General features: G+C 52.4%; 8 protein-coding genes across 8 annotated transcripts; 5 read left to right on the forward strand and 3 right to left on the reverse strand.

Annotated features, from left to right (window-relative positions):
* Positions 1–173: 173 nt before the first annotated feature.
* On the reverse strand, positions 174–793 carry J4E84_004934 (uncharacterized protein; the record flags this gene model as incomplete). The annotated part of the gene is made up of 2 exons (XM_049387534.1): positions 174–529; positions 589–793. 2 exons carry the CDS (start codon positions 791–793, stop codon positions 174–176), a joined length of 561 nt encoding a protein of 186 aa, XP_049244512.1.
* A 1,287-nt stretch (positions 794–2,080) lies between these two features.
* Positions 2,081–3,868, forward strand: J4E84_004935 (uncharacterized protein; the record flags this gene model as incomplete). Its single annotated transcript, XM_049387535.1, has 3 exons — positions 2,081–2,156; positions 2,210–3,660; positions 3,713–3,868. 3 exons carry the CDS (start codon positions 2,081–2,083, stop codon positions 3,866–3,868), a joined length of 1,683 nt encoding a protein of 560 aa, XP_049244513.1.
* Positions 3,869–4,409: 541 nt separating this feature from the next.
* Positions 4,410–7,543, forward strand: J4E84_004936 (uncharacterized protein; the record flags this gene model as incomplete). The annotated part of the gene is made up of 6 exons (XM_049387536.1): positions 4,410–4,429; positions 5,191–5,775; positions 5,832–5,937; positions 5,985–6,152; positions 6,296–6,767; positions 6,840–7,543. The coding sequence occupies 6 exons, from the start codon at positions 4,410–4,412 to the stop codon at positions 7,541–7,543; spliced, it is 2,055 nt and encodes a 684-aa protein (XP_049244514.1).
* An 878-nt stretch (positions 7,544–8,421) lies between these two features.
* On the reverse strand, positions 8,422–10,160 carry J4E84_004937 (uncharacterized protein; the record flags this gene model as incomplete). The annotated part of the gene is made up of 2 exons (XM_049387537.1): positions 8,422–9,252; positions 9,306–10,160. The coding sequence occupies 2 exons, from the start codon at positions 10,158–10,160 to the stop codon at positions 8,422–8,424; spliced, it is 1,686 nt and encodes a 561-aa protein (XP_049244515.1).
* An 8,524-nt stretch (positions 10,161–18,684) lies between these two features.
* Positions 18,685–20,934, forward strand: J4E84_004938 (uncharacterized protein; the record flags this gene model as incomplete). Its single annotated transcript, XM_049387538.1, has 2 exons — positions 18,685–19,311; positions 19,360–20,934. 2 exons carry the CDS (start codon positions 18,685–18,687, stop codon positions 20,932–20,934), a joined length of 2,202 nt encoding a protein of 733 aa, XP_049244516.1.
* A 431-nt stretch (positions 20,935–21,365) lies between these two features.
* J4E84_004939 (uncharacterized protein) lies at positions 21,366–22,251 on the forward strand (the record flags this gene model as incomplete). The annotated part of the gene is made up of 3 exons (XM_049387539.1): positions 21,366–21,400; positions 21,449–22,129; positions 22,179–22,251. The coding sequence occupies 3 exons, from the start codon at positions 21,366–21,368 to the stop codon at positions 22,249–22,251; spliced, it is 789 nt and encodes a 262-aa protein (XP_049244517.1).
* A 464-nt stretch (positions 22,252–22,715) lies between these two features.
* On the forward strand, positions 22,716–23,448 carry J4E84_004940 (uncharacterized protein; the record flags this gene model as incomplete). The annotated part of the gene is made up of 2 exons (XM_049387540.1): positions 22,716–22,723; positions 22,794–23,448. The coding sequence occupies 2 exons, from the start codon at positions 22,716–22,718 to the stop codon at positions 23,446–23,448; spliced, it is 663 nt and encodes a 220-aa protein (XP_049244518.1).
* A 408-nt stretch (positions 23,449–23,856) lies between these two features.
* On the reverse strand, positions 23,857–25,117 carry J4E84_004941 (uncharacterized protein; the record flags this gene model as incomplete). Its single annotated transcript, XM_049387541.1, has 3 exons — positions 23,857–24,267; positions 24,320–24,881; positions 24,936–25,117. The coding sequence occupies 3 exons, from the start codon at positions 25,115–25,117 to the stop codon at positions 23,857–23,859; spliced, it is 1,155 nt and encodes a 384-aa protein (XP_049244519.1).
* Between the last annotated feature and the right edge of the window lie 712 nt (positions 25,118–25,829).

Here is a 25,829-nt window from a genome sequence, read left to right on the forward strand (position 1 = left end):
GGAACGAAGCAGAATGACGATGTAAAGTATCAGCCCTGGAGTTGCAGACTGGTGTATGACCGATCACATTTGTAGTCCGCTGATATAAAATTACTACTACCCATAGGTTCCCTGCCTTACGCCTCTTGGAACGACAACTCTGCGAGAGCCTTCCAGGTCACAACAACATCTCTTCAGCGTCGCTTCGACGCTTCACTGCTAGGCGCCATGCTCCGAAGTGTCAAAGGCACCTTGCCTTCCGTGTCATTCCAATGCAACTCATACAGGCCGTTCTCAGCCTTCATGCCGTAGAATGACGTGGCAACCGTACCATCTTCACCATACAACATCACCGTGGAACCGTAGAAAGCGAAACCCGATGTTTGTGTCGTGGTGTTGCCAGTGCCGTTGTTGGGTGGGAGAAAGCCCACGCGCCTGTCGACCGATGATGACGAAGGAATGAAGAGAGCTGTGTTTGACCAGGTGGGCTCACCGGTAGCGGTGGTAGCGTTGGGGTTTCCAATGAAGTGTTTGTTGGCATCGATTGTGACTATGTCTGTTAGTTGGGATGAACTTGGGTACGCGATGGCTCGAAGAAACCGAACTTACAGGTTACGACAGCAGCATCGGTACTGTTGGAAAGAGCAGGCTCTCCGAGGTATGCAAGACCATCGGCATAGAAGAGTGGCAAGCCACCAATGTCTTCACTGTATGCATACAGCTGGAAGGGCGTGAAAGCGACATCACGCTTGCGGGCGCCCAACACTGCGAGCGGGAGCAGAGCCAGCAGTACGCTGCGCATGGCGATATGCATGATGAAGGAGTGTACGTTGATGTATATTTTAAAGAGCGTCAGAAATGTAGCAAGACTGTGAAGGGTGGTGGCAACAGCTAACAATCAGCAGTCCCAATGACCTTATTACACTCGATACATCGGCCGAGTCAGTCTCTATCTCTACAGTCCCCTGAGCGACTCAGATGCATTACGACGTCTCCACGTATATTCATGACGCCTCGAGTGAAAACCATATCTCTTGGTATACTGCATTGGGAGGCCTCCGAAGGGCTCCAGGGCTACGAAGACCCGCCCTCGTACAGTGCGAACTGCGCTATCGATGGTTGCATGCTGCCTGACTTCACTTGTTTCAATGCTCAGGCGGAACGTAACCTCAGCCACTCAAAGCACAGATGCGATACGTAGTGCGAGTCGGAGCGGGTCTTATTTTTGGCACTGCCAAGCTCAAGCTAGAGAATGCTTGTCGTCCCCACTGTCGCGTATCTCTCTAGGTACCGATCGAACCGTTCAAACGCAGATTCTACCCGTTTTTCAGTGGATATACGAAGAGTTTGTCTATTCGACTTCATGTACCTCACTCCACTGAGTACCTGGCACAACCCAGCAACAACGGCGCGCCGACCTGTCATCATGGACGGCCCTTCCGCGGCGCTTCCTTCCTCCGATTCCGAGTCAGCAAACTCCGACAATGCGCGAAGATTTCTCAACAATCGATAATGCCATGGGCAGATGCGGCGGAATGGCACCGATCGAGTGGGGGCTCACCTGATGCGCTGGTAAACTTTGCGCTTCCTACTCAGTAACCCCACGGCCGTTTTTAGATGCACAATACCGCTAGCAGATCACCGAGCAGCCGGTGTACCTACGCCAAGCAAAGCCCTAAGGGGCGTCTGAAGTTTGGAGTAGGGATCAGGGTAGTCTTGACCCACGATAAACAATGAGACTATCTACGGAGCATCACGAAAGAAGAGTACGAGCGAAAGTTTCGATTTTATCATGACGTCCTTGAGTCGTTGAAGACTGCACTGGTTGTGCCCCTAATAGATTCCTCGGATAAGACAGGCTATGAAGGTAGGATGCAAGGGCGATATAAAGGAAGCGAAGACTTGTTGTTGTGGAAAAACATCAGCTTGTCTTTACATTCGTTTGACTGAGCTCAGATCACTCTTTGGGAGCTTCTTTCTAGAGTCTTTCGTATCTTGTCATTCGCTTTAGTCCTCACTTCCACTCGTTGCGCGATCATTGCTCGTTGGCTCTACATATCATCTTTTTTCGAGTACCAAACACCTCTCAGACATCCACATCATGTTGTTACGAGGCGCTTTCGGTCTTGCAGCCTTGACTGGCTTTGCGGCCTCTTCGCCTTTCGTTACGAACTTGAGTAAGTTGCACCTCATTCTCATGTAGAGGCAACGTTAGCTAAACCATTTCCAGTGCCGAGAAGAGCATGCGATGGCAACACTGCTTCCACACGCTCGGAGTGGTGTGATCACTCCATCGACACCGACGCGTCCGTCGAGATCCCAGACACTGGCGTGACCCGCGAGTACTGGCTAGAGCTCACCGATGTTGTTGTAGCACCTGACGGCGTATCTCGGACAGCGATGGCCATCAATGGCTCGATACCAGGACCGACGCTCATCGCGGACTGGGGCGACATGGTCGTTGTTCATGTCACCAACTCTCTTACAACATCCATGAACGGCACGAGCATACACTTTCACGGTCTTTGGCAGAAGAACACCAACGACCAGGACGGTGTGAGCTCCATTACCCAATGTCCAACAGCACCAGGCGAGTCAATGACTTACACCTGGAGAGCTACCCAGCACGGGTCGACTTGGTATCACTCGCATTTCGCCCTGCAGGCTTGGCAGGGCGTCTTTGGCGGTATTGTCATCAATGGACCTGCCACGGCAAACTACGACGAGGACTTGGGTATGCTCTTCCTCAACGACTGGGACCACCAGACGGTTGATGAGCTCTACCTCTCCGCCGAGATGGATGGTCCGCCAGTTCTCGACAACGGTCTGATCAACGGCACCAACACTTTCGGAGACGGCGGTCATCGCTACAATGTTTCCTTCACCGCCGGCACTTCTTACCGAATTCGCCTCGTCAACGCCGCTGTCGATACCCATTGGAAGTTCATGATCGACAACCACACCATGACCGTCATTGCATCCGATCTTGTACCTATCGAACCTTATGAAGCTACCATTGTCAGCATCGGCATGGGTCAACGATACGACGTCATTGTAACAGCTGATCAGGGAGACGTGGCCGACAACTTCTGGATGCGCGCGATTCCGCAGTCCGCATGCTCCGAGAACGACAACGAAGACGACATTCGCGGTATAGTCTACTATGGTGACTCAGCTGGAACGCCTACCACTTCCGCATACGACTACGAAGATAGCTGCTCCGATGAGACCGAGAACCTCGTGCCGCACATCCCAAAGACTGTCGGGGCAACATCGTCCACAGCCGATGAGCCTGTCTCTGTCGGCCGCAACGACGAGAACGTGTTCAAATGGGCTCTCAATAGCACGTCCATGGTTGTGTACTGGGACGACCCCACGCTCATGCAAGTTATGCGCAAAGAACGGACGTTCGAGGCCTCCAACGCCGTCTTCCACCTACCGCGCGAGAACGAGTTCGTCTACGTAGTCATCAGCACCAACATCGGAGTACCCCATCCCATCCATTTGCATGGCCATGACTTCTTCGTCATCGCTCAGGGTACGGGAGAGTATACCGACGACGTTGCTCTCAAACTCGACAACCCACCGCGCCGCGACACCGCGATGCTGCCAGCATCGGGCTACCTTGTCATCGCTTTCGAGACTGATAACCCAGGCGCGTGGCTAATGCACTGCCACATCGTACGTAGCCCTCTTTGTTTGCACTTGTATCACTTTACTGACATCCATACAGGGCTGGCACACATCCGAGGGCTTCGCCATGCAGTTCGTCGAGCAGTATGACAAGATTGCGGGCATAACCGACAAGGATGCGTTGGAGAGCCAGTGTGATAGCTGGAAGGCTCATAGCGGGTCTGTTGGTATCCTGCAGGATGACTCTGGTGTATGAGGCGTAGTATCATTCTGTCACGTGATTTCCCACGAGTGCTTGGGCTCACTTTCCATGCGAGTCTAGCTTTTTGGCACTTATAATACACACAAGATTCATCCAGTATTCCACCCTCTTGATGCACGCCCGCGCGTACCAGTGACGGCGTTCTTGACCTCCGTTCCACTTCCATTCACCATCGCCTGCGCCATCATTCGATGCGAGGTTGGCCCCCGCTTAAACGCCGACACTGTGTCATGATCACATCTAGCCAACTATCATATGCTGGTGGCGCTTGCGCTCGCAGTTCTGTTTAATTTAATCGAAGCATCTGGTCAACAGCCGAAAGCGCGTACGAGCAATATTTTGTGGCACAGCTCTCTAACATACGTCATCCGTCATCAGCCGAACTTCGTCGCCTCAGCCCCGCGCTGCCGTCTTACCAACATCCTCACCACCACGAATCGACTTTGAGTTCGTTAGCGACCCGCCGCAAAGCAGCATCTCTCGTGTTGCCTCTGGATCATTGCGCGACGTCATCCTTCCCACATGCTGCCCCATCATGGCGAACCCCCCCAACAAGTACGTAGACGTGCGTTCCAAATCTGGGTATCTCATGTTTCATAGTGCTTCCTTCGACTATGCCTCTTTATCACTTATTAGGATGCTGGGGCCGCTGTACTACCACTAAACTCCACTCATGCTGCATCACCTTGCCGACGACATCATGGCCTCGTGTCGAGATCTGGCCCCTTCTAAGAACTGCCGCCTACTGTGTCAAACATTACGGTGCCGCAACTTTCCGCCCCGATTATCGAAGCATCTACAGGCCGATCAAACAGCTCCATGGATATGTGCGCCTGCCCCAGAAATGGCACAGTTGATGGTCTCTGTAATGGCCGTCCCGCACTCCAATGGAACCTTGCATGGTTGAGAATCACGCCGGATGTAAACTCCATGGCATGCCATATTTAGATAGTTGCACGACAGGCGTTTCGGTTCAAGACAGTAGGCCCTGGTGAACTCACGCCGCTCAACAGCATGAGGGCGCTGGCTGCATCATTACGCAAATTCGGACCCAAAACCTAAGTCGCTGGGGCTGAGGGTCCTTCTGACATTGGGTATAAAGAAATTTGACAGTCCACACTTTGGCCAAACTACATCGCCATTACTTTCACCGTTTCTTATACCATTCATCCAAGAATCCGACATCACTTCCTATCTTTTCTTTTACTTCCCCGAATCTCTTCTCGCGTGACCACAATGCGAATTCTTTATCTGTGCCTTCTGCTCTGTACCGTGCAAGCATTTGTTCCGTCGTATCTAGCTGACCCCACGACTAGAGACACTCAGAATAATGCCGGGTTTGAGCGAAGGGAAGACATCTCTCCCGTCGAGCAACAAACCGACACCTCCGCAACTCCCGCACTGGCTAGCGACCACTTACCTCGAGACGAGCCGCAAGATCACGATAGCACTGCCGTTGATGACAACGTAGGCGATAGTGCTAACCACGAAGCTCCACGGAATGCGCAAGAACACACTATCTCCCGTCGAGACGTCAAGGACTGGATAGCTCTGGCAAAAGCCGGTGTGGACATCAAGCAGTACCATGACTTCTTGAAATCCAAGGTGGCGGATGGTGGCTGGATATATCAGATTGGACCTGATGACAAGATACTTGGATACGGGAATGTGACCCTGACTGAAGAGGCAAGACTTGAGGTGGAGAATCACGAAGATACATTCGGTATGTTGGAGGACCTTCCCATACGATCTCTACGGGCTTTACCATCCGATTTTTCGTCTTCCGTAATGCGCGAAGGACGCGAAGTCGTCGAGCGAAGAGAAAAGCTTGTGCCGAGAGATTTGAAGTGGATGATCCAGGATACCGCAGACGAAGCCCTTGTGGTGGACAGTCAATATGAGTACGTATGATATATCACCACATGATTTGTCAGCTAGCTAATTGTGTACCAACTAGAGGCATGGACATAAGTACACATGTCGATTTTGTGTACCCCGAGCATCCAGGCGAGGATGTATTCGTCTATTTGATCGACTTGGGCATTCAGATCAAGGTTATCAACGTAAGTTTGAGTCCAACTGCTTTGCATCGCTAACTGTTTCGTTGCAGAAGGATGAAGACCGAGAATTTAAGACAGACAACGACCGCGTTCTCCAGTCCAGCTCATCTATTGCAGCGGGTCAAAGTCCAGAAACAGATGACAATGTTGAAAAGCCATCACACGGGACTCGAGTTGCTTCGAAAGCTGTTGGCAAGAAATATGGACTCGCGAAAGAGGTATGTTTTCGCAAAAGTATGGCTTCGTCATATTCACTTGGCATTCCAAGGTTGGGTCTTGGGCTTCTTTGTCGCAGGACTCATCGATCTGCTGTCGATCATACATGCGAAACAGTCGGCTGACATCGCGCGAACTCTTCTAGGCGTCCTTGGTTTCAACAAAGCTCTATCCAAAGACCGGCGACTGGGAGAACGGCATGTGGCTGATCCTGAGAGACATCAAAGCCCACGAAGGACGAGCTTCTCGAAGTGTCGTGATCACGTCTTTGGCCATCGGCCAAGGCGGAATCACACCCGAGGCAGCTAAGAATGACGAGAGGATGCAGCTACTCTACGGAAACGATCTGCGCGAGCTTTCCAAACTTGGTGTACCTTTTGTGATGGCCGCAGGTAACGATGCCGAGAAACCGAATCGTGGAGATGTTGATCAGATTCCAATGGTTCTCCAAGATGATGATATTCCCCTGATCATCGTCGGAGCTTCAGACTGGGAGGGCAAGCGAGCCGCTTTCTCACAAGGTGGTCCACTCGTCACAATCTATGCGCCGGGCGTCGACATCGAATGCCAGAACAAGGCGGACGAGATACAGGCAACTGCAAGTGGCACCTCGCTAGGTGAGTAGACCTCCTCTGCAGGTTCGCACTCGGAACTGACAGGTGACTTCGATGTAGCTGCACCTCAGGTAGCAGGTCTCATAGCCACATACTTGTCCTATTCAAATAAGCCTTGGGACGATACTAAGACTGGTGTGGAGCGCGTCAAAGCTATCCGAGACTATGTGACCAGTGACAAATCGAGTTGGGAACGGGCTCCTGGCAGCGGTATCCGTGTAATCTGGAACGGGGCAGATGAGGCCGCCCATGGGCACGACGACGACGACGACGACGACGAAAGCCCGAACGACTCTGATCCACCTCCATCGAGCCCTCCACCTCCGTCCAAACCATCTCGCAATAATAAAGCACTTTCAATCATCTTTCAAAGGTATTTTGATGGGGTTTGGACCGACAACTCCTGGTTGTTCTTCAAGAGCGATTACGGCAAGTCTTCCGTATGTCGCGATGATAAGCAAGCTATGATGAAGGAAGAACCAGTAGGAGACGATTACGACATGGTCAAGAACCCTCCCTGGCCTGGAGGTACGTACGAGATGAACGACCTCATCGACGGCGTCGAATGCGACTATCTGAACGATGGAACCAATCCTGGATCTCTTTGGTGTCAAGATTGGGATGCGCCATCTCCGAAGGACTCCGAAGGCCCTTTGCCTAAGGACCTAGAGATCAAGTGCAAAGAGGAGGAGGCGAGATGGAAGAGCGAGGCTGAGAGTTGTTCGCTTGGTCCGGAATTAAACATGGACCATCATGCAGTTGTTACGTGCGACTGGTAGTCATCGCCAACGATGCGGTAGAGGGATGTGAAACAGCTTTCCTCGGTATTTCTTTCGCTGAATTGTTTGGTTCGGTCTTGTCCTTTTCGGTACTTAATCGTCAGTCACGCTCGCTACTGTTTACGACATCTATTAGCTCTATGTTCTTGCTGAATACAACACGTACGTCAAAGCGTTGCTTGTGTGCCAGTGAGCCCAGAAACTTTGAGACCAGCTTCCTATTCACATACACCTTTGGAATGAGTATGGTAAGCCGGTGAAAAGAAAATCACAATACGCCGTCAGTGGAATCCACTTCTCGGCATCTTCGTACGCGTGGCTGCTCCGTTCAACGCGGTGTTGTGAGAAGGTGACGCGTGTGCACGGCTCTCAGAGCTGGATCCACAGAACGTCCGTGCAATTTCCATAGTAAACCCGTGGTATCTCCGCCCATCAATGCGACCACGATCGTCATTCTTCAGTGCGATGCACGCCAGCATCCTCGATCATTAGGCAGCTACGGAGGAAGCTGAGTAGGTGACTATCTGCGGGTCCGCGCTGCTCTATGAGCGAAAGGTCCGCGATATGCAGATGGCATGCTCGATGCCGCGCAGTACAACAGATTAAGCCATCAAGGATTGATATCATACTGGAAGGTGTTCGAGATTCGCGAAGGAAAGATTGGCGAAAGGCCTGAAAACGCACTTGTCGGTTTGCGGCCTGTGAAAAAAAGATGGGGACAGCAACGTAGTTGAGTCATGCAGCTCACAACAAACCATCGGCGGTGGGTCATGAGAGCGAAAGGGGCGATTGAGTAAAACTTTGTTCATGTTTCTTTTTGCTGCTATGCCCAACTTTGAAGGATTCATGCAGGTCAGGTGCTATGTAGATCATCGAGATCAAACCCTCAAACTCGCTACGTTTTGCGCCAAGAAGTCATGTGTATCACCTCTAAAGTCATCGTCGAGGTAGCTGTTCTTATTCGCTCCAAAGTTGATCAACTTCCTGCCTTCACTCCACTTCGGCCAGTCCATAAAAGTGTTGCCCTCATTGGGGTCTAAGTTGTAGACGAATGAGTAGTAGTAGCCTCTAATGGTCTTCGCGGCATTGTTGGGCAAGATGCCATTGAAGACTTGCAGGATGTCGGAGCCATGGAACGTTCCTAGAATGGGTGTACCGAAATCGTATGTCGCGAGATAGGACCAGGATGGTACATCGGGGGCGACTTGACCAGTGACTTCCAAGAAGAGGCGACGTGTGAGCGTGAAGGTAACGTCGCCGAGAATAGCGGAGACGCGCTTGAATTGCGGGTAGAAGTTGTTGAGTAGGCCGGTGCGGAAGGGCGAGCCGTCCTCGGTGATAGTTTGGTAGCTGCCTACTAGCTGTTCGACTTGCGCTGGTGAAGCATTCTGGAAGAAGATGGTTGAGAGATAGGTCGTTACTTCTTTGGTCGTGGTTAAATTCGAAGTGAAGAGACCAAAGAGAGTACCCTCGTCTTCTTGGTCACCAACGATGAAGGGTACTTTGGCGTACTTTCCAGCTTTGACAAGGGCATCGGGAGAATCCGAGAGGGCCTTTCCATCGGGACGAGGGAGGTAGGAAAGATTGACTGTGAAGTAGCCCAAGATACCCGGGACAGTATTGGCGGCATTGAGGAACTTGGTGTATGGTACTGTGCGGAGACACGCCAAGGTATCGGCAGAGCTGGCGCATCCAGCTGCTTCAACGACCTGGGAGAGGTGAGCATCGTGTTATGCGGTAGGGAGTGGGATTGAACACATACCCTGTCGTAAATAGCTTGACCTTTGGGGCAGTCAACGGGATCAGCTGGAACTATCGAACCCGAGTTCATGATGCCAGCTCTGAATAGCGGCTTGCCGTTGTAGTTGTTGTCGCCATCGTAAAGCATCATCTGATCCAACACAGAGATGGCACCTGCACTTTCCCCCCAGATCGTAACCTTCTCAGGGTCTCCTCCGAATGCGGCAATGTTGTCAGCAACCCATTCCAAGCCCAATCGTTGGTCTAGTAGCCCTAGATTGGCGGAGCCATCGGCTAGTACCTCTTTCCCGGGCATGAAGCCAAATCCGCCCACGCGATAGTTGACTGCCACAAATACGATGGGCTTGCCTTGAGCGACTGATTCGGCGACAAGGCTTGTTCCATCGTACATTGCAGTAGATCCAAGTTCGAAACCGCCACCAAAGATCCAGAATAGTACCGGAAGTTTGTCGCCAGCTTTGGTACCAGCGGGACGCTGTACGTTGATAGTAAGGCAGTCTTCTCCAGCATTTGTGACGGTCTGGAGAAGTGGTAGGTTTAGGATAGTGCCTAAGACGTTGGTAGGAATATTCCTCTCATCTATGCTGAAGAAGAACTGTGGGCATGCTTTTGGAATGCCGGTTCCGTCGACCTTTCCGAGAGAGGAAGTTATGGGCTGAGGTGGTTTCAGTCGTAGCTGGTCAATCGGGGGCTGTGCGTATGGTATGCCTTTGAAGGACTCAACACCCAATACGTTGATGCCAGCAACCGTGGCTTGAGGCGAGGGAGCAACGACGGTAGGGTTTGCTCGTTTCTCCAGTGGTGCTGGGACTGCTAGAGCCAAAGGAAGCAACGAAAGAAGGGTTGCTAGCTTCATAGTGAGTAGTTGTGCGTTCGACTCGTGGTTGTCGAATCAAATAAAGTTTTTGTTTCTGGTGACTGCTTCTGCCATCACTGTGCAACGCACGATACTTAACTCGCCCGGTAGAGAAGATATCACAAGCCAGATACTACGCTTCACAACGAACCTCGGACAATGTCAAGGTCTCCTGCGTCCGGACGAAGAGCGATTTGGAAAGATTCAACGTAAGTTCAAAGGCCGCCGTGGCTGCAGATACACCCATGCTTCAATAGCATCCTCCCGGAATTTTGGGTTGCAGATCGCTCTCATTTTGATGGAAGTGGGGTCTGACAGCCTTGTGAGGTGACACGGTGCATGAAGAACATCGTGCGCTGACCTATCCGAACTCGCAGTTCAGAGCGTCAGCCAGGGGAAAGAGCCACAATAGGCTTGGATCGTTGATGGATAGCTTCCGGCGCGTATTGTCTAGGCAGCTGGTCATGAGGTGTCGGCGCATCTAGCGGACGAGTAGTAATCCAGAGTTTATGGTTTTGCGCCACATCAGTCTTTACACAAGCCGTTCTCGGAACGTTCTCTGTTTGCGCTTTCGACAAAACGCGACTGACCTAAGTGCACCGACTATAAGATCTGTAGGGGAGGGACGTGCAAAGTAGGATATCGACGCCAAGAGTGGCATTGACTGCCGGACCGCAAACGGATGCATTCTCCCGGTCTGTGGGTGGGTGTATCGACTGAATCGCCATCGTTGTTAACACGCTCGGGAACCAGCCATAAACCGTTGGCTTGTATTCTGATGACGGAGATGCTACCTTTCAAGGGGTAACTACTTCGCCCCGCGTGGACAAAATGCGGGGTATCCACGATGGGTCTCCCCACGATCTCGGCGAATCCATCGCTCGATATATTGGTGTTCAGCGCCTTACTTGCGGGCAAGGCTGACGCCTCGGTAGTAGAGAGGCGCCACAAACTTACGCAAACTCAAATTGCATGTGAGAAGACTGAGAGGGTTCGAGAGTCCAGCGCACCGCGCCAACGCCCGGGTGCACTCCGATGGCTGATGGACGTGGAGCCGGTAACGGTAGTTGATGCTAGCGGAGCGTATTCATCCGTATCGAAAGCTTTGACAAATCTTGGAATGGAATTTACCGTGCATTCGGTATGGGCGCGCTCGCTGAGCTCGTGTGATAAAGGCAAAAAAGGCTGCTATGACGTGGCCATACGCCCCACAGACTCAGTACGATCGCATGCAAAGGAATGCAGGGAGAGGAAATTGCTGTCAAATTTCTCAACAATGCGAGTCCGTATGTTGGGAGTCGCATCCGTGTACAAAGCTCAGATGCGAGGCACGCAAGAGCTAGGTACCTCTGATTTCCATCTCAGCTTTGGGGGCCAGTGCGGGATTACTAAGCGTTATCTCCGACTCAATCGCAGCTTGGTCCCAACGCAACACTACTTCAATTTCCATCACGACTGTCGGATTTGCTATGAGCCATCTGAACTTGCGACCAAGTTGATATATATAGGTCGGTACTTGTTTGTCAGTCGCACACAACACGTAACCAGCATCAGAACAGCCATTAGGACTGATCCCATCATTTTGGCCTCATCTTCGCCGTCTCTAGCAACCCCTTCAACTACAAGATGGCGGAGGAATACGGCAATCTCGAACTGCTGCGATGGAGCACACCTACTTCCGATGTCTGAGATACGTATACGGAGTCAAGAATGAGCGCTGCCACCGTCTCTCTTGGTAGCTATCTGCTGAGGCGACACATGATACTTCGCTACGGACGCAAACTTCTTGTTGGGCAACTTCTCGGCACATCTCTTGCTATACTTTTGTGTCAATATCTAGATACATTCAAGGTTTGAGGTCGAACAAAGCGAGGTAATGGTCCCACGAGACGTGGTACGTATAACCAGCGCTTACATGCATCCGATATTACGCGGTGGTAGGTGTCACTGTGCGTGCTTACGTGCGTAAGTAATTTCCCGGTCGTCGGGGGCCTAAAGGATAGATTCAGTCATCCCTAGCAAAGTTCTCCTGCGCGAATGTCTCGGCCGCATCATCTCCAATGCCGTATTTCAACATCGAGGTTGAGCCCATTCGCTATAACAGCCGATGCGTTAGTTTTACCGAGTGGGTCTCCTTGTTCACTTTGTGTCTCGCCCCATTGATCGCGGTAAGTGTAAGCTGGGCTATGCTCCTACCTGAAGATAAAGTACTGATGGAAGCTGTGCTTTAGCATATCGTATCGGGAACGCCTACAATAACGTATCTGACGGATCAACGCCCTAGGTGGTACGATCGGCTGTGCAGCTACAACCCGACATCTATAATCTGGAGATACGCTGCGATAACCGATCGACGCATTCGCGCTGTCCAGTGGAATCGTCATGATTTAGCAGCCACCAACGCGATATTCTGGACTTCGAACGGATGGAATGGCGGGGAAGAGATGGTTACGGCCTGTGCTCCGCACTGCTTACGTTTGCCAGAACACACCCACGTTGAAGTAGCCTCATTGACAACGTTGAAAACCGTTATCACAACACTTCAAGGCGTTTCAGCACTCTATTTACTCATCGGTGCCATGTCCGGAGCTGCACTTCCTGGCGTCGCTATAGGATTCGGCATCGACGCCGTCTTCTTCCCGTTGGCCATTCTGGGTCTTTTGCGATTATGCGCTGCAACGTGGCTAACAGAGGACTTTGTATACCAGCGGGGCGGCTTGGGGAACGTCACGACAATCGTGCAGACGCACCGGACTCTCTTGCCCAAGGACAGTGACATGGAACCCGATCAACGACCGACAGCATTGGAACCTCTCATAACAGCGCCATATGAAACAGCTGGATTCAAGTTGCCCGCAGAGTCCTGGAAAAGCTATCTGTTTCGCATCTTCTTCCTTCTTCTTCTCGGAGGCGTTTGGACATTGGCTCTCCTCATCTTCACCCCTGTATTGGGAGACACATTCTTCACTACAACGACTTTCCTGCTCGGGTTGTTTTACTTCGTCTTTATCACCGTTTCCCTCGTATTGTACGCCTTCTACTTTGTTCGTGGCCAAACGACGACTACGATTTTACCCTGTATCTCGAGCACATGGTACCGGATCTACACTCTGCTACTCATGGGTCTTATGATCGTTCTCATCGTTATTGCAAGTATAGAAACGAATAAGAGTCCCACGGGGTTGTACACTAGTGCGGACTTGGGAACGAATTTGGCGTGCGCGGACTTCAGCCAGTGGTGGCAATTACCGCCTCCCAGTCGGTGGATAGGAGTTGCGACAGACAAAGAACTGGACGAAAGGTGGCTGACGCGAAATCAGACCAGCCTGGTTGCTAAGGGTGCCCAAGACACGGAATTCTGGTTGTACAACTTCACTGGCTTCTGCATGGGGCATGTCAACGATATGTAAGGCGCTGAATTTGCGCTACACTCGCTGGCGCATTTTGTACCTAGGTAGTATCAGAAATCTTTGGACTGCATCTGGACTAACCAAGGCTACCCAAGTAGAATTTGAGCAATGCGATGAGTTCATGCGTATGCACCAATTTGAGGTACCTAGGTAGCCAAACAAATTCGCTCACGAGTACAACAATCAGGCTTGAACATGAGTGTAGACCTCAGAAGAGTGCGTAAATAAGCCTTCTCTGAGTTAAGCACAAATTCACTTCTTCGTTGCGCGTCGGCCCGTGGAGTTTGCTGGTGACAAACCGAAACGGGTTAGAGTCATGACGTAATAGCAGCTCGGCCTAAACATTCTCGCAGTCGGCGCGCACTGCAGATACACGACAGCCATTGCGGTGCCCTTGGCCAGCAGCAAATTGTCGCGCGAACGACTACACGAGTATAATGTCCCAACTTGGTTGAAGTAGCGCGAGGTTCTGCAACTCCAACGAAGCTTCTCAGATCAGCAATTGATCAACTCTAACGCGAACTTACCACCCCACGTATACATACTCAACCACCAGTAGCGATGCCGATTCCTACAGATATCCCGTCCTTCGCCGCCTCGCAGCTCACGCTGCTCGATGCCGAGCTTCAAGCCGAGCTCTCCGAAACAAACGCGCTTCTCTCGTCACACACGCCCACCGCCCTCTCACGCGCCGGTCTCGCGATCCTGAACCTTAACATATCTTCTATACGGACAGGGCTGGGCGGCAAGACCGTCGTCGAGCTAGGACTGGATTCGGCAGTTGTCGCTAAAGGCGAGAAGCCGGACATCCCAGAACACGGCATACGTGTGGGCGATATAGTCGCGGTTCAAGACCAGCCCAGCGGGAGCGCGAAGAAGACGGAAAAGAAAGAGCTCGAGAAGAAAGGCGCCTCGGGCGTAGTTCTCAGGGTACGCAGGGAGAATGTGGAAATTGTACTGGACAAAGAGGACGCAGATGTGCCTACTGGCGGCAAGCTATGGATGTTAGTCTATACATTGTGGGCGGCTGTGTCGGGCATAATGAGGCTGATACATGTACTAGAGTCAAACTGGCGAACGACGTCACCTACAAGAGGTACGTCCTGGCCGAATACACTGTTTCAATCTTTACCTGAACTTATTCGTGATAGGATGAACCAAACGATGAACAGGCTGCAAAAGCTCGGAGACCAAGAGTACACACCCTTTATGCGCGTACTCTTTGGACAGGAATCGCCTACGCCCCTACCTTCAGACCTGAACGATCCATCAAACCCCCTCCATAAGCTCGAGTGGAACGATCCATCTCTCAATGACAGCCAACAAGAGGCTATCAGATTTGCGCTAGCTTCCCGAGAGGTTGCGCTGATCCATGGCCCACCAGGCACAGGCAAGACGCACACCCTGATTGAGCTTATCCTCCAATTGCTCAAGCAGAAGCTTCGCTTGCTGGTATGCGGTCCATCGAACATATCCGTAGATAACATTGTCGAGCGTTTAGCATCTCACAAGGTCCCTATGGTGCGCCTCGGACATCCAGCACGCCTCTTACCATCCGTCTTGAATCATTCTCTCGACGTTCTCACACGAACCTCAGAAGCAGCCGCCTTAGTCCAGGACGTTCGTAAGGAAATGGACGATAAACAATCTTCTATCCGTAAGACGCGCAACGCCAAAGAGCGCCGTCAGATCTACACCGAGCTGAAGGAGCTCCGACAAGAGTACAGAGAGCGAGAAAAAGGATGTGTAAATAACCTGGTGACCGGCAGTAAGGTCATTCTTGCGACGCTGCATGGCGCGGGTGGCTTCCATCTAAAAGGTCAGGAGTTCGACGTCGTCATCGTAGACGAAGCCAGCCAGGCTTTGGAGGCCCAATGCTGGGTGCCTTTACTGTGGGTCAAGGCAAGTAAGCTGGTGTTGGCCGGCGACCACCTCCAATTACCACCCACTATCAAGTCTCTCAACTCGAAACAAACGAAAGCGGCCAAAAAGGAAGCCAGCAAGAATGACGATAGCGCGGAGAAACCCGCTGGCAAGCCGATTACCGGCATGACGCTCGAAACAACTCTTTTCGACAGGCTACTTTCTCTACATGGACCGTCGATCAAGCGGATGCTAACGACGCAATATCGCATGCATGAGAAGATAATGCGATTTCCATCGGACGAACTATATGATTCAAAACTTATCGCAGCAGACTTTGTCAAGGACCGTCTACTGAAGGACCTGAAGTACGACGTTGAAGAAACTGAAGATACACAAGAGCCGCTCGTCTTCTGGGACACTCAAGGCGGTGACTTTCCTGAGAAGATTGAAGACGAGGGTGTGATAGGCAAGGGCGGGAAAGGCATGAGTCTTGGCGATAGCAAATCTAATGAGGCAGAAGCGGCGTTGGTGAAGATGCATGTCGCGAATCTGATCAAAGCCGGCGTTAAAGCGGAAGACATCGCGGTGGTTACGCCATACAATGCACAGGTACGCGTCTCTCCACCCTGCTCATCATGCGTATGCAATGCGCGTCAACTTTGTATAGTGGGGTTGAATGTTAACAATGGTAGCTCGCATTGCTTGCTGGAATGCTCAAAGAGGCGTATCCTGGCATCGAACTAGGATCCGTGGATGGCTTTCAAGGCCGCGAGAAGGAAGCTGTCATTGTCAGCACAGTACGGAGCAATCCAGAGCATGAGGTGGGCTTCTTGGGCGAGAAGAGACGGCTCAACGGTACGTCAGCTCCTACTATACCGACTCGCCGCAATATCTACGCATGAACACGTGGCTGCAGGTGCTAATGAAGGGCGCAGTTGCAATGACACGCCCAAAGCGACATCTTTGTGTGATCGGAGACTCAGACACAATAAGCAAGTACGTACCCTCTTCATTCCCAATTCATGTCCCCAGCACCACTGGCCTTCCTTGTTGGTCGTATAGCCGATACCTCATCGTCATCGCGGAGTCGCGGACTTCGGTCATACCCGAGAACGTGGGCGTCGGGACGTGGTCTTTGCGAACAAGCAAATCTGAAACCCGCGTAACTCGAAACTGCCGTGACACGCCCCCTTGCTTTGTCACACGGGAACCCTTCGTCACCCACACCGAGACCAGTCCCTCGGCACCCTGTTATACGGCGGAGGATTCTATACGCTCGTCACACCACAGCGCCGTGCATTGTTGCTGACTTGATTGATTCACAGGGGCTCCAAGTTTCTAAAAGCCTGGATGCAGCATCTAGAAGACCACGCCGATCTCAGGTATCCGAACTTGGCAGACGTCTACGTGGACCAAGAAAACGGCGGATGAGGGGTGTAAGCAAGCGAGGCTGTAACACATGCGCTGTCACGGGCTCCCAAACAAACAATGTCGGAGTTGTGGTTCGCTACTACATGTTGGAGTGGTGTGGGGAGGACATGGTCTCAGCGCTATGGTTTGGTTCGCAAGCGAAGCGCGATACTGCAGCCATGGTATGCGGCGTGATTTTAGCTGCAGTAGTCCCGCGTCAAAGTCGCGAGTCGAGACAGCTCGCGCCAAAACACCTACATACGCCGAATGTCATCGCCAAAGTGGCATGCGGCATGAGACTACGGTGGTAAGACGGCGAAGCATGCATGCGATTACATATATGCGCAAAAGAGAAACGAGAAGGGCCAGAAGAGAAGAGCTCGCAGAATTGACAGCGAGTAATGCGCTCATTCGCTCAAACTCTTTATGCTGAACGGTGTCGCGCAGGATAAAGTGTGTGTGGTGGCGAGTCGTGACCATCAATACATGGCGCAATACTATCGAGCAATCAGCGCAGGCCGGAAACTTCATCAAAACGGCGCCCAGCGCTTGCGACGTCGCTTCTGTCAACGTCTTTCGAGACCCTTCGGCTACTGTCGACCAGCCTCCCCTATTAATCATGTTTACATCAACGTACATCGTCAACAGGTAACGCGTGCAGTAGAGTACCAAACAGTCGTGATAGACGGTGTGGTGTGGGCCAGAGTAATCAGCTCCAATCAGGCCGTCGTCGGAGTTAGTCCGCGGACAGCCTCAAACGCGTTAATGCAGGCTGGAGCAGGGGTTCCTGTTAGTCTGCACGGCCGAGGGTCCATGACATGACATGCGTCCTGGCGACCCCATGTCTTCTCGCGCTCAGACCTGACGCGACAAGAGGAGGGTTCGTGGAACGCCTCGGTCAGTGCTGCAAGCCGCTATTTGTAGACGCAGAAGGATTAGCTCTGCGACGGCTTTACTGGGATTTGAGATGGCGGTTCTGGACGAGTGGTAAGTTTGAGAGGCCGACAGGGAAGCTGAGGTCCAAGACGTGTTAGCCGCATGTTTCAGAAGGGCTGAAGAGGACAGTGGCCGAGCGCGCCTGCGCGTGCCGTGCTGCAGCCAACGAACGTATCGATTGCAACAGTCCGCTTTGGCGAAAACATGCAGCTGTACTGGACGCAAAACCCCACAGCCCCATCGCCAACAACCTGCACGTCGTTCGTTCGCGCAGTGGTCCGACTTGTTGGCCTCTCATGCAACGCTTGTGCAGCAGCGATCAGGCCTTTATTTGTTGCTGCAGCCCCCCAGCCCCCGTTGTGTTGTGGTCAAAGGTAATGCCGGTCATACTGCTTGATTCGCAAATGCGCCATCAATAATAGCCTCCTCCTTCCCGCCGCGCCCCCCATCCGACTGACCCTCCCCACTCTATTGGCACCCTTGTCCAAAGGGTACATGACGCTCTCGGTCTGATACATAGACCCTAAGAGCGCCGCCCCCCGTTCTTTTGCTGCTCTTCTCGTTACGTCGTCTGTGGCACGTCTCTCTATTGTTTAACCTCGTCGCTCTTTCTGATCGAGTTCGCTTCTTTCGAGTCTTGGGGGCTATCGTTGTTAATTCCTTATTGCCTATTCTTGCCTTGCATCTATTTTCGGAGGAGGGACGTTTGCCGCGCTTGTCGCTCCGGTCCGCCTTTGCTTTGCTTCTTATCCATCAACTGCTTTCGCAACATCGGTGATGGTAGTCGAGATCCTCACGCTCGCTGGGTCATCCCGGTAAACCTCGCCTAAGCGCAATTTCCAGAACTCGTCCGCAGAAGCGCATTCGCCAACACTCGGAATCCAAAACATCGCAGCATCCATATGCTTCAAAGAGAAGGCTTTGTCGTCGCCGATATGAGTGCGTCGACGCCCTCACCCTCGCCTCTAGAGCGCTCCAGCTGGAAGGCTGAGGCTATCAGAAGAGGGAACTTAAAAATTAGCGGGCCGATCCCTATTACCGAGGATGTGCCGTTGAATGAAGAGGAAGAGAAGGAGTACGCGGAAAATGGCGCGCTGGACCGCACACTGCAGCCGCAGGACGCGCCAGAAGAGCAGTATGAAAGGCCGCAAACCCCGCCAAGACCACTTCAGTCTCCTCCGCCTGTGCCTGAACAGCATATGTCAGCCTTGCGATCAAATCCTGTGGGAGAGCAGCAGCCACAGCGCGATTCGGCTGCTCCCGAGCGCCCGATTTCTTCGCGATCCCCACCAAGAGTGCGACACTTGGACGAAGTACAGCGCGAAAGCATTGTGCCATCGACTTCGATCGCTTCCCCGTCGCCGTTTCGCTCGACGCCAGAGAGCGCCGGCAAAGCTGCGCAGAAGAAGAACAAGCGCAAGAGCGGTCTCAGAAATGTGTTCCGGAAAATGTTCGGGCGAAAAGGCCCGGACCGAGCGGATGATCTGGAAGAAGAGCCAATGCAGCGTGGCCACAGCTACCACCATAGTGTGAGTTTGTCTAGAACAGCATGACGAATGAAATCTGACGAAGAACAGGACACTACCATGCTGAGATCAACACCACCAAGAGAACCAAGGACACCCCCGTTCAATCCTCGGATATCTGATCTGCCAGTGGAGGAGCTACAGCCATTACATCCGCTAGGCCAACATCTCCCGTACCCCATGAACGTAAATGCGCCGCCGGCAAGTCCGCCGAAAGAGTACCTTACATTCGATACGGACAGGCCGGATCTCGGTCGCCGAAGAGCCACGCTGCCCACTGTACCAAGTGCCATTACTCATCGACACAGTTTCGACGAGCCTCGGGAAAAGCTAGCAGCGTGGGATGAACAGGCTGAAGAAGATGAGATGTCTCCCGGTATCGGTATCGCACTGTCCAGCCCGACTCAAACAGTAACGTCCAAACACGACAGACGGAGATCAAGAAGTGCAGATGCTCTTCACAATCTCGCAAAAGAGCGCGCCTCGACGGAGAGAGGCAGGAGTGCGGAGATCAAGTTCTGGAGGGAGAGCTACATGTCCGGCAGCATCTATAGTAGACCGCAAACAGCGAAGACTGTAGAGACGGTCCGCACCGTGCCGATGCAAGAGCCCATGATCCGAGAACCAGACAACGAGTCGTTCAACGAGATGAGCGCGACGCTCGTTCAAGCGGACGAATCGCAGACCGCGACGCCGATTACGGAAGAGCCAAACCGCGAGCAAGAACGTAGTGTTCAGCCCCCAGTCTCAGCCTTCAACTTCGGTGACCTGAAGAATGCGTTGTTTGGACCCAAGGAAGAAACTATCCCAGAATCACCGCAAGTCCGAAGCATTTCGCCGCCGCCTCCGCCACCAGCGAAGAGCCAACATCGCATACCCATTGAGGATCGCGTTCAGGATCTTGAATCCAGGTACTCCAATCTCGAAACACTCACCCGCCGGATGTCATCCCGTAACAACCGGCAAACCATCATCCTCGAAAACGCACCTCGCAACCTGCGATCAAGGAACCGGAGTTCGTCTGCATCTGCATCGCGCTCTCACTCAAGATCAGCACCGAGCATTCATCAAGAGCTCATCGTCCAATCAAGTAGTGAGACTCTTGAGCCCGAGCCTGCGCCTGGTTCTCCAACGCTTGCCGCACCTCCCGTTCCTCACACTGGAAGTAACGAGGAGACTGCGCGAGCGCTGCGGAACGTCTATGAGGCGCTTAGACACGAGAGGAGCGCGAGGAAGGCCTTGGAACAGCAGGTTCGCACTCTGCAGCACGATGTGTCGGACTTGCATGCGCTGGTGAACAAGCTCATCGTTTCGGCGACTGCAACATCGCCATCGTATCCCACTCCTTCGCCCGACACCTTGATCATCTCGCGTGAAGGCGACCAGCGAATAAGCTGCTCCACACCGCGAGCTCCAGCGCACGACCGCAATGTCGTCTACGGCCAGACCAGCCACGACCGGAACCAGCGCTGGGCCAACGACGACGCGAGCGTCTACTCTGAAGACCTGGCCCGCAAGCCGAGCTACGATGACGTCTCGCCAGAAGTGTGGGCCACGCCGAAGGAAGAAGGGTTCGATGGGAGTGGGTTCTTCCATGGCGATGACCGGGTAGGAGCATATGCTTGAGGCTTTTAGGTCGCTTGATGCGGTCTCGAGACGTGGAATGATTGGTAAGGTTTTCTTTCCTTCTGGATACGGCCGGGCATGGCATGACCTTTTGGATGTTTGTAAGATACCCAGCGTGCGCGTTATTATGGCGCGCGCTTCTGTCGTTGAGCGATTTATTATTTCTTGTGTCTATTGTTTGTCTTAGCGAGCGAGCGTATTGAAATGCATCCATTGTTGATCATCCGTGCAAAGATCGTCCGTCGTAGGCGTAATAGTGCCGGTGCAGGTGGTGAGGTGAGAGATGATTGGTGAGGTCAGTGGCCACGGAAGGCGCGACATGCTCTCACTTTGCGGCACCTGTACTCCCGACATCTCAAACTTCCTAGTACCACACAGTTTCCACTTTCCAACAACCATTCGCATACGGTAAGTGAGCTACAGGACTCACTATGGTACGGAGGGGTTTCGCAGCGGACGCTGCCTTGTAAGTACGATTCAGAGTTGCGTACGTCAACGAATTAACAACGAGCAGTACGAAGAAGAACATGATCACCTTCAAAGTTGGTCATGGAGGCAAGGCCGTGTTCCTGGTTCCTGAGGACCGCATTCGTGCCTCGTCCGAGTTCGTTGACGCAGCGATGAGAGGACCGTGGCAAGAATCGCAAGAGCGGGTCATTACCCTACCCGATTTCGACATACACACCTTCGGTATCTACTTCCAGTGGCTTGTTACAGGCGTCGTTCACAGCAAATCCTACCTCGCCGATGGAAATGATCCTGCCCTACCCTTATTCACGGAGATGCTCCTGTTGCCTAAGTTATCCGATCTAGGCCACTACTTACTCGACACTGACTTCAGAGACACTCTCAACGATGTTCTCATACAATGCACTGTCGAAATACACCGTAGTCGCGGCGGCCGTTTCCCACCAAATTTTGGTTCGGACTTTTACCATAAGACACCGGACCAGTCGCCAACTAGAAAACTTGTCACAGCCCTCGCAGCCTGGGAAATACAGGAGTTTCATTTCCCTGCTATGGAAAAGGAACGAGATACCGTGAACACTGATTACATGATGGATCTACTTATCGCCGTGACTAGACGGCTTGTTCCGAGCACGCGCGGCAAGTCACCACTTGACGGGTGGGAGACGAGCTGCAAGTACCACTGTCATGGCGACGAGAAGCCTTGCTACAGGAAGAAAGCCGACACGTACGTAATATCCTCTGCTCACGCAACAATCACAGCTGACAGGGTCTAGGTCTCGCGTTATCACAACGAAGCGCCCAGCTCCCGACGACGCCCAGTCATCAGACGCAAAGCGACGTGCTTGAGAATGGCCTGTATATGGCGTGTAATTGCGTCAATCGTACACTGTCTGCTTCCACTGACGAGGATTGGGCGTGACTGAATGCCTAGCGTGGGTCGTATGGAAGGATAAGGATATCACGCGCATCATGACACATGAGGTGGAATTGGGAACGTACGCTGTATCCAATTCGTAGATACAGGCAACCATAACACCGCATACTTGAGCGAGATGTCAGAAGCGGTTCACCATACAAATGTGAGAGTGAGATGAGAAAAGCTAGTCGCTCCTTCCCTTCCACATGAACTCTCGGCCAGCACTACGTCATTCACCTCGCGCGGCTGCCTAATTCGGATTTTCCAATGTTTCTTAGAGCTCTAGACCTTTCCAGTCACCGTGTCTCTTTGTCTTAGATCGCGTCTTCCACTTGCACACGTCTGCGCCATATCCTCGTCACCGCGCTCGCACGCGAAGCGCTTTACTGCCACGATGCCGCTGTATCCTGAGAGCAAATTGCTGTGGTAAGTACAAGATGCGCATCTTACCGACTCTACTAACATGAACCAGCATGGGAACTCGCGTCATCACCATCAGCGTCGGCATAAAACCCGACCACGAAGATTTCACGGTCCACGCAAAGCTTATCCGAGAATCTTCAGCTCTAATCGATGCGAACTTGCTAGCGGACGACAGCGAGAATAAGGAAGGCCCGATCGTCCTCACAGATTACCAGCCAAAAGACTTCATGATCTACGTTCAATGGCTGTACACCGAACGCGTCCTTATGGAAGCTGAAGGTCTCTCGAGGGTGGTTCATGAAGGTCGAAAACTGATCAAGGGCTACCTTCTTGGATGCCACCTCGACGACGATGACTATAGGGACACACTCATGGACTCCCTAATGGAATGGGGAGACAGAGCCGACGCCGACGATTTTGCCACACTGCTTTCCGAGATCATCCAAACTGTATTCAACCGCACTGATGCCAACAATCCACTTCGAAAGTTCATCGCAGACTACACTGTCTGGAACACAGACTATGAATACTGGGCCAACAACTATCAGTTATTTCCCGACAGATTCGTTGCGATGGTTTCGCTCGGGAATTCTTATCGCTGCCACCTTGACGGCTCTGGCCCTTCCGATCGTGCGAAAGATGAACCTTGCTTGTACCACTGCCATGAAGACCGGGTTTGCTACAAAGAGAGTTCCAAAAGGTAAGATGCTTATTTAATTATATACCTACATCTGCTAACATCTACGGGACAGGATTAGCGACTGTACTCCCCCGCCCCGCCGTGTCCCAAGAAAACGTGTGGCAAAGAAGCGTGCCCGCTCAAACAGTATTGTCGTAATCAAATCAGAAAGCCCTTCTTCTGACAGATTCGTATTTTCGAACTCATCTGATTTCGTCTGAAAGTGGAGTACCTGTTGAAGCCTGCTCTAGACCATAGAGGAGGAGGATAGCTAGTTCGGCCTACCATATGCGCAGATTCAGGGACGGGGCTTTTTAAAGTGTATTTCATTAACAATTATTTACTTAAAGATCCGCTAATACGCTTGTAACGCTTCAAAAATCATTTCCATCAAACGTTCCACGCATATCGTACAACATCATCCATCCTTCCCTTAGTTAACGTGAGGAATGTAAGTAGGACCCCTACCCGCCTCAAACGCAGGTCCAGCAGGTCCATCGACATACGCAGTATCGTGGTCGACAACATAAGCAGCATTAGGGTTGGCAACGTAAGTGCTATCCCTCATGCTCTCGCTGTACCTAGCCTCCTTGACAACCTCAGGCCTCTGGTTATCCTTGCGGCCGAAGCTCCAGGCGCCGAGCAGAACAAGGGCGAAGATACCGAGGTCACATAGCTCCCCGAAAATGATGAAGAGGAAAGCGAGGGCCTGGTTGGTGGTGCGCGAGTAGTTGTTTGTGTTGCGGTAGATGAGGACCAGTTGGGCGATGGAGAAGGCGTTGCGGACCCAGACGATGGGGGTGACGAGCATGACGAAGCGGGTGAGGGCTGACTTGGAGCGGTTCTAGGATTCGTCAGTACATGCTTTTGCACAGGAAGAAGGGGAGTGAACTTACACCAACAACACCGTTCTTCTTGATACCAATCCAGCACAGGATCGCCTCAAGAGTAGCACTTGTCGACGCAGCGATGACAGTGGCTACGTAAACAACGTAAAGCGTCCTCACCATGTAGTCGACAGCAATAAGACTGGGGTACGCCAATGCCGAGTTTCCACTACCGCGGCGCGCAAGACCAACAGCCCAGCTAGCAAAGCCAAGAGCAAGGATAGCCAGCATCCAGAAGCCGTTCAAAGCCCAAGACAGGACACCAGGCTCCTTGATGCCAGTGCCGTTGTTCTGGACGTGGTTGGCGTGGATCCAGATGGCGCCGACGATGCAAGCGTTCATGATGATCATGGCGCCTTGGTAGGTGAAAGAGAGGATGGAGATGATTTTTCCATACTTGATGGAGTCGTTGTTGCCGAAGGGTTCGGTGTATTGGGGGTAGGCATAGGCGGAGGTGATGTAGAAGGGGGATGGGAGGCGGGACTGAAGGGCCACGATAGAGGATTGCGCGGCGTAGGCGATCATGAGGGTGGTGAGACCCGTGATGAGGAAGAGTTGAGTGCCCGTGGAGCTGTTGTGTGTTAGCTAACTTGGCATTGGAAAGAAGGGGCATGAATTGGTGTACCTGTGCCTGTTCAGAGTTGACCTGTTGAACTTCTTGAATGTACGGGGACGTCCAGGGCCGCCGACAAGTTGACGACCGAACAACGCAAGAGCGGCCAGAATGAGGATAATGGAGCCGCCTGCTGTAACGACATGGAGGGCGAAAATTGCCTGGACGGTGGACGTGGTGTTGGTGATGGCCATTGTGCGTGTTCGGTGGGTGTGCAGGACAGCACCCTTGTGAATTAAGTGATGAAATTGATTACTATACTGATGATACTCCACCAACATGCAAACTTGAGGGTCTTTATCATATCAACCGAACCTATGCGGTCATACCTCACGAGCCCAGACCATGACGATGCCTTGCGATGAACTGCTGTCAAACTTTACCAACGTTGACGCGCATCGAGACCAACAGCTCCCTGGCCTGGAATTAGCCATGTGACTAACTGTGGTCTCTGTGGAGATCGAGCAATGAAAGGGTTCGGTGCGAGTCGCGACGTTGAAATGAGCTTGGGTGAATGACGTTTAGCGGCGCGCGGAGAGTAACGGAATGACGTCGCGCGTCGCTAGCAGAAGCAACATGGCCGTCGCAGCCGGTTGCTTTTTCGTTTTGCGTGAACGATTATTTGAGATATTTGGCTTGGACCGCCGAAGATCGTCGCAGTCATGGTAGTGCCATCGTGGAGGTGTGAGCGCGGGAGATGTGTTCGCTGGCGTGATGATCTGCCCAGGGGTGTTCTTGTTTGTGGGCTCGACGGTGACGCGCTAGCGGTCGGGAACGTGATGTGCCATTGCCAAGTGGGCTCTCCAGCAGGATTTTTCGAGACTTTCAAGAACACGACGATGATAATGAAAGTGGTCGCGCATCGAAAGCACGAGGATCGAGCCGAGGTCGGGAAGGAAGTCAATC

Source organism: Alternaria hordeiaustralica (assembly GCF_023758085.1).
Source record: "Alternaria hordeiaustralica strain BMP 2776 chromosome Unknown scaffold_8, whole genome shotgun sequence".
Classification (NCBI taxonomy): domain Eukaryota; kingdom Fungi; phylum Ascomycota; class Dothideomycetes; order Pleosporales; family Pleosporaceae; genus Alternaria; species Alternaria hordeiaustralica.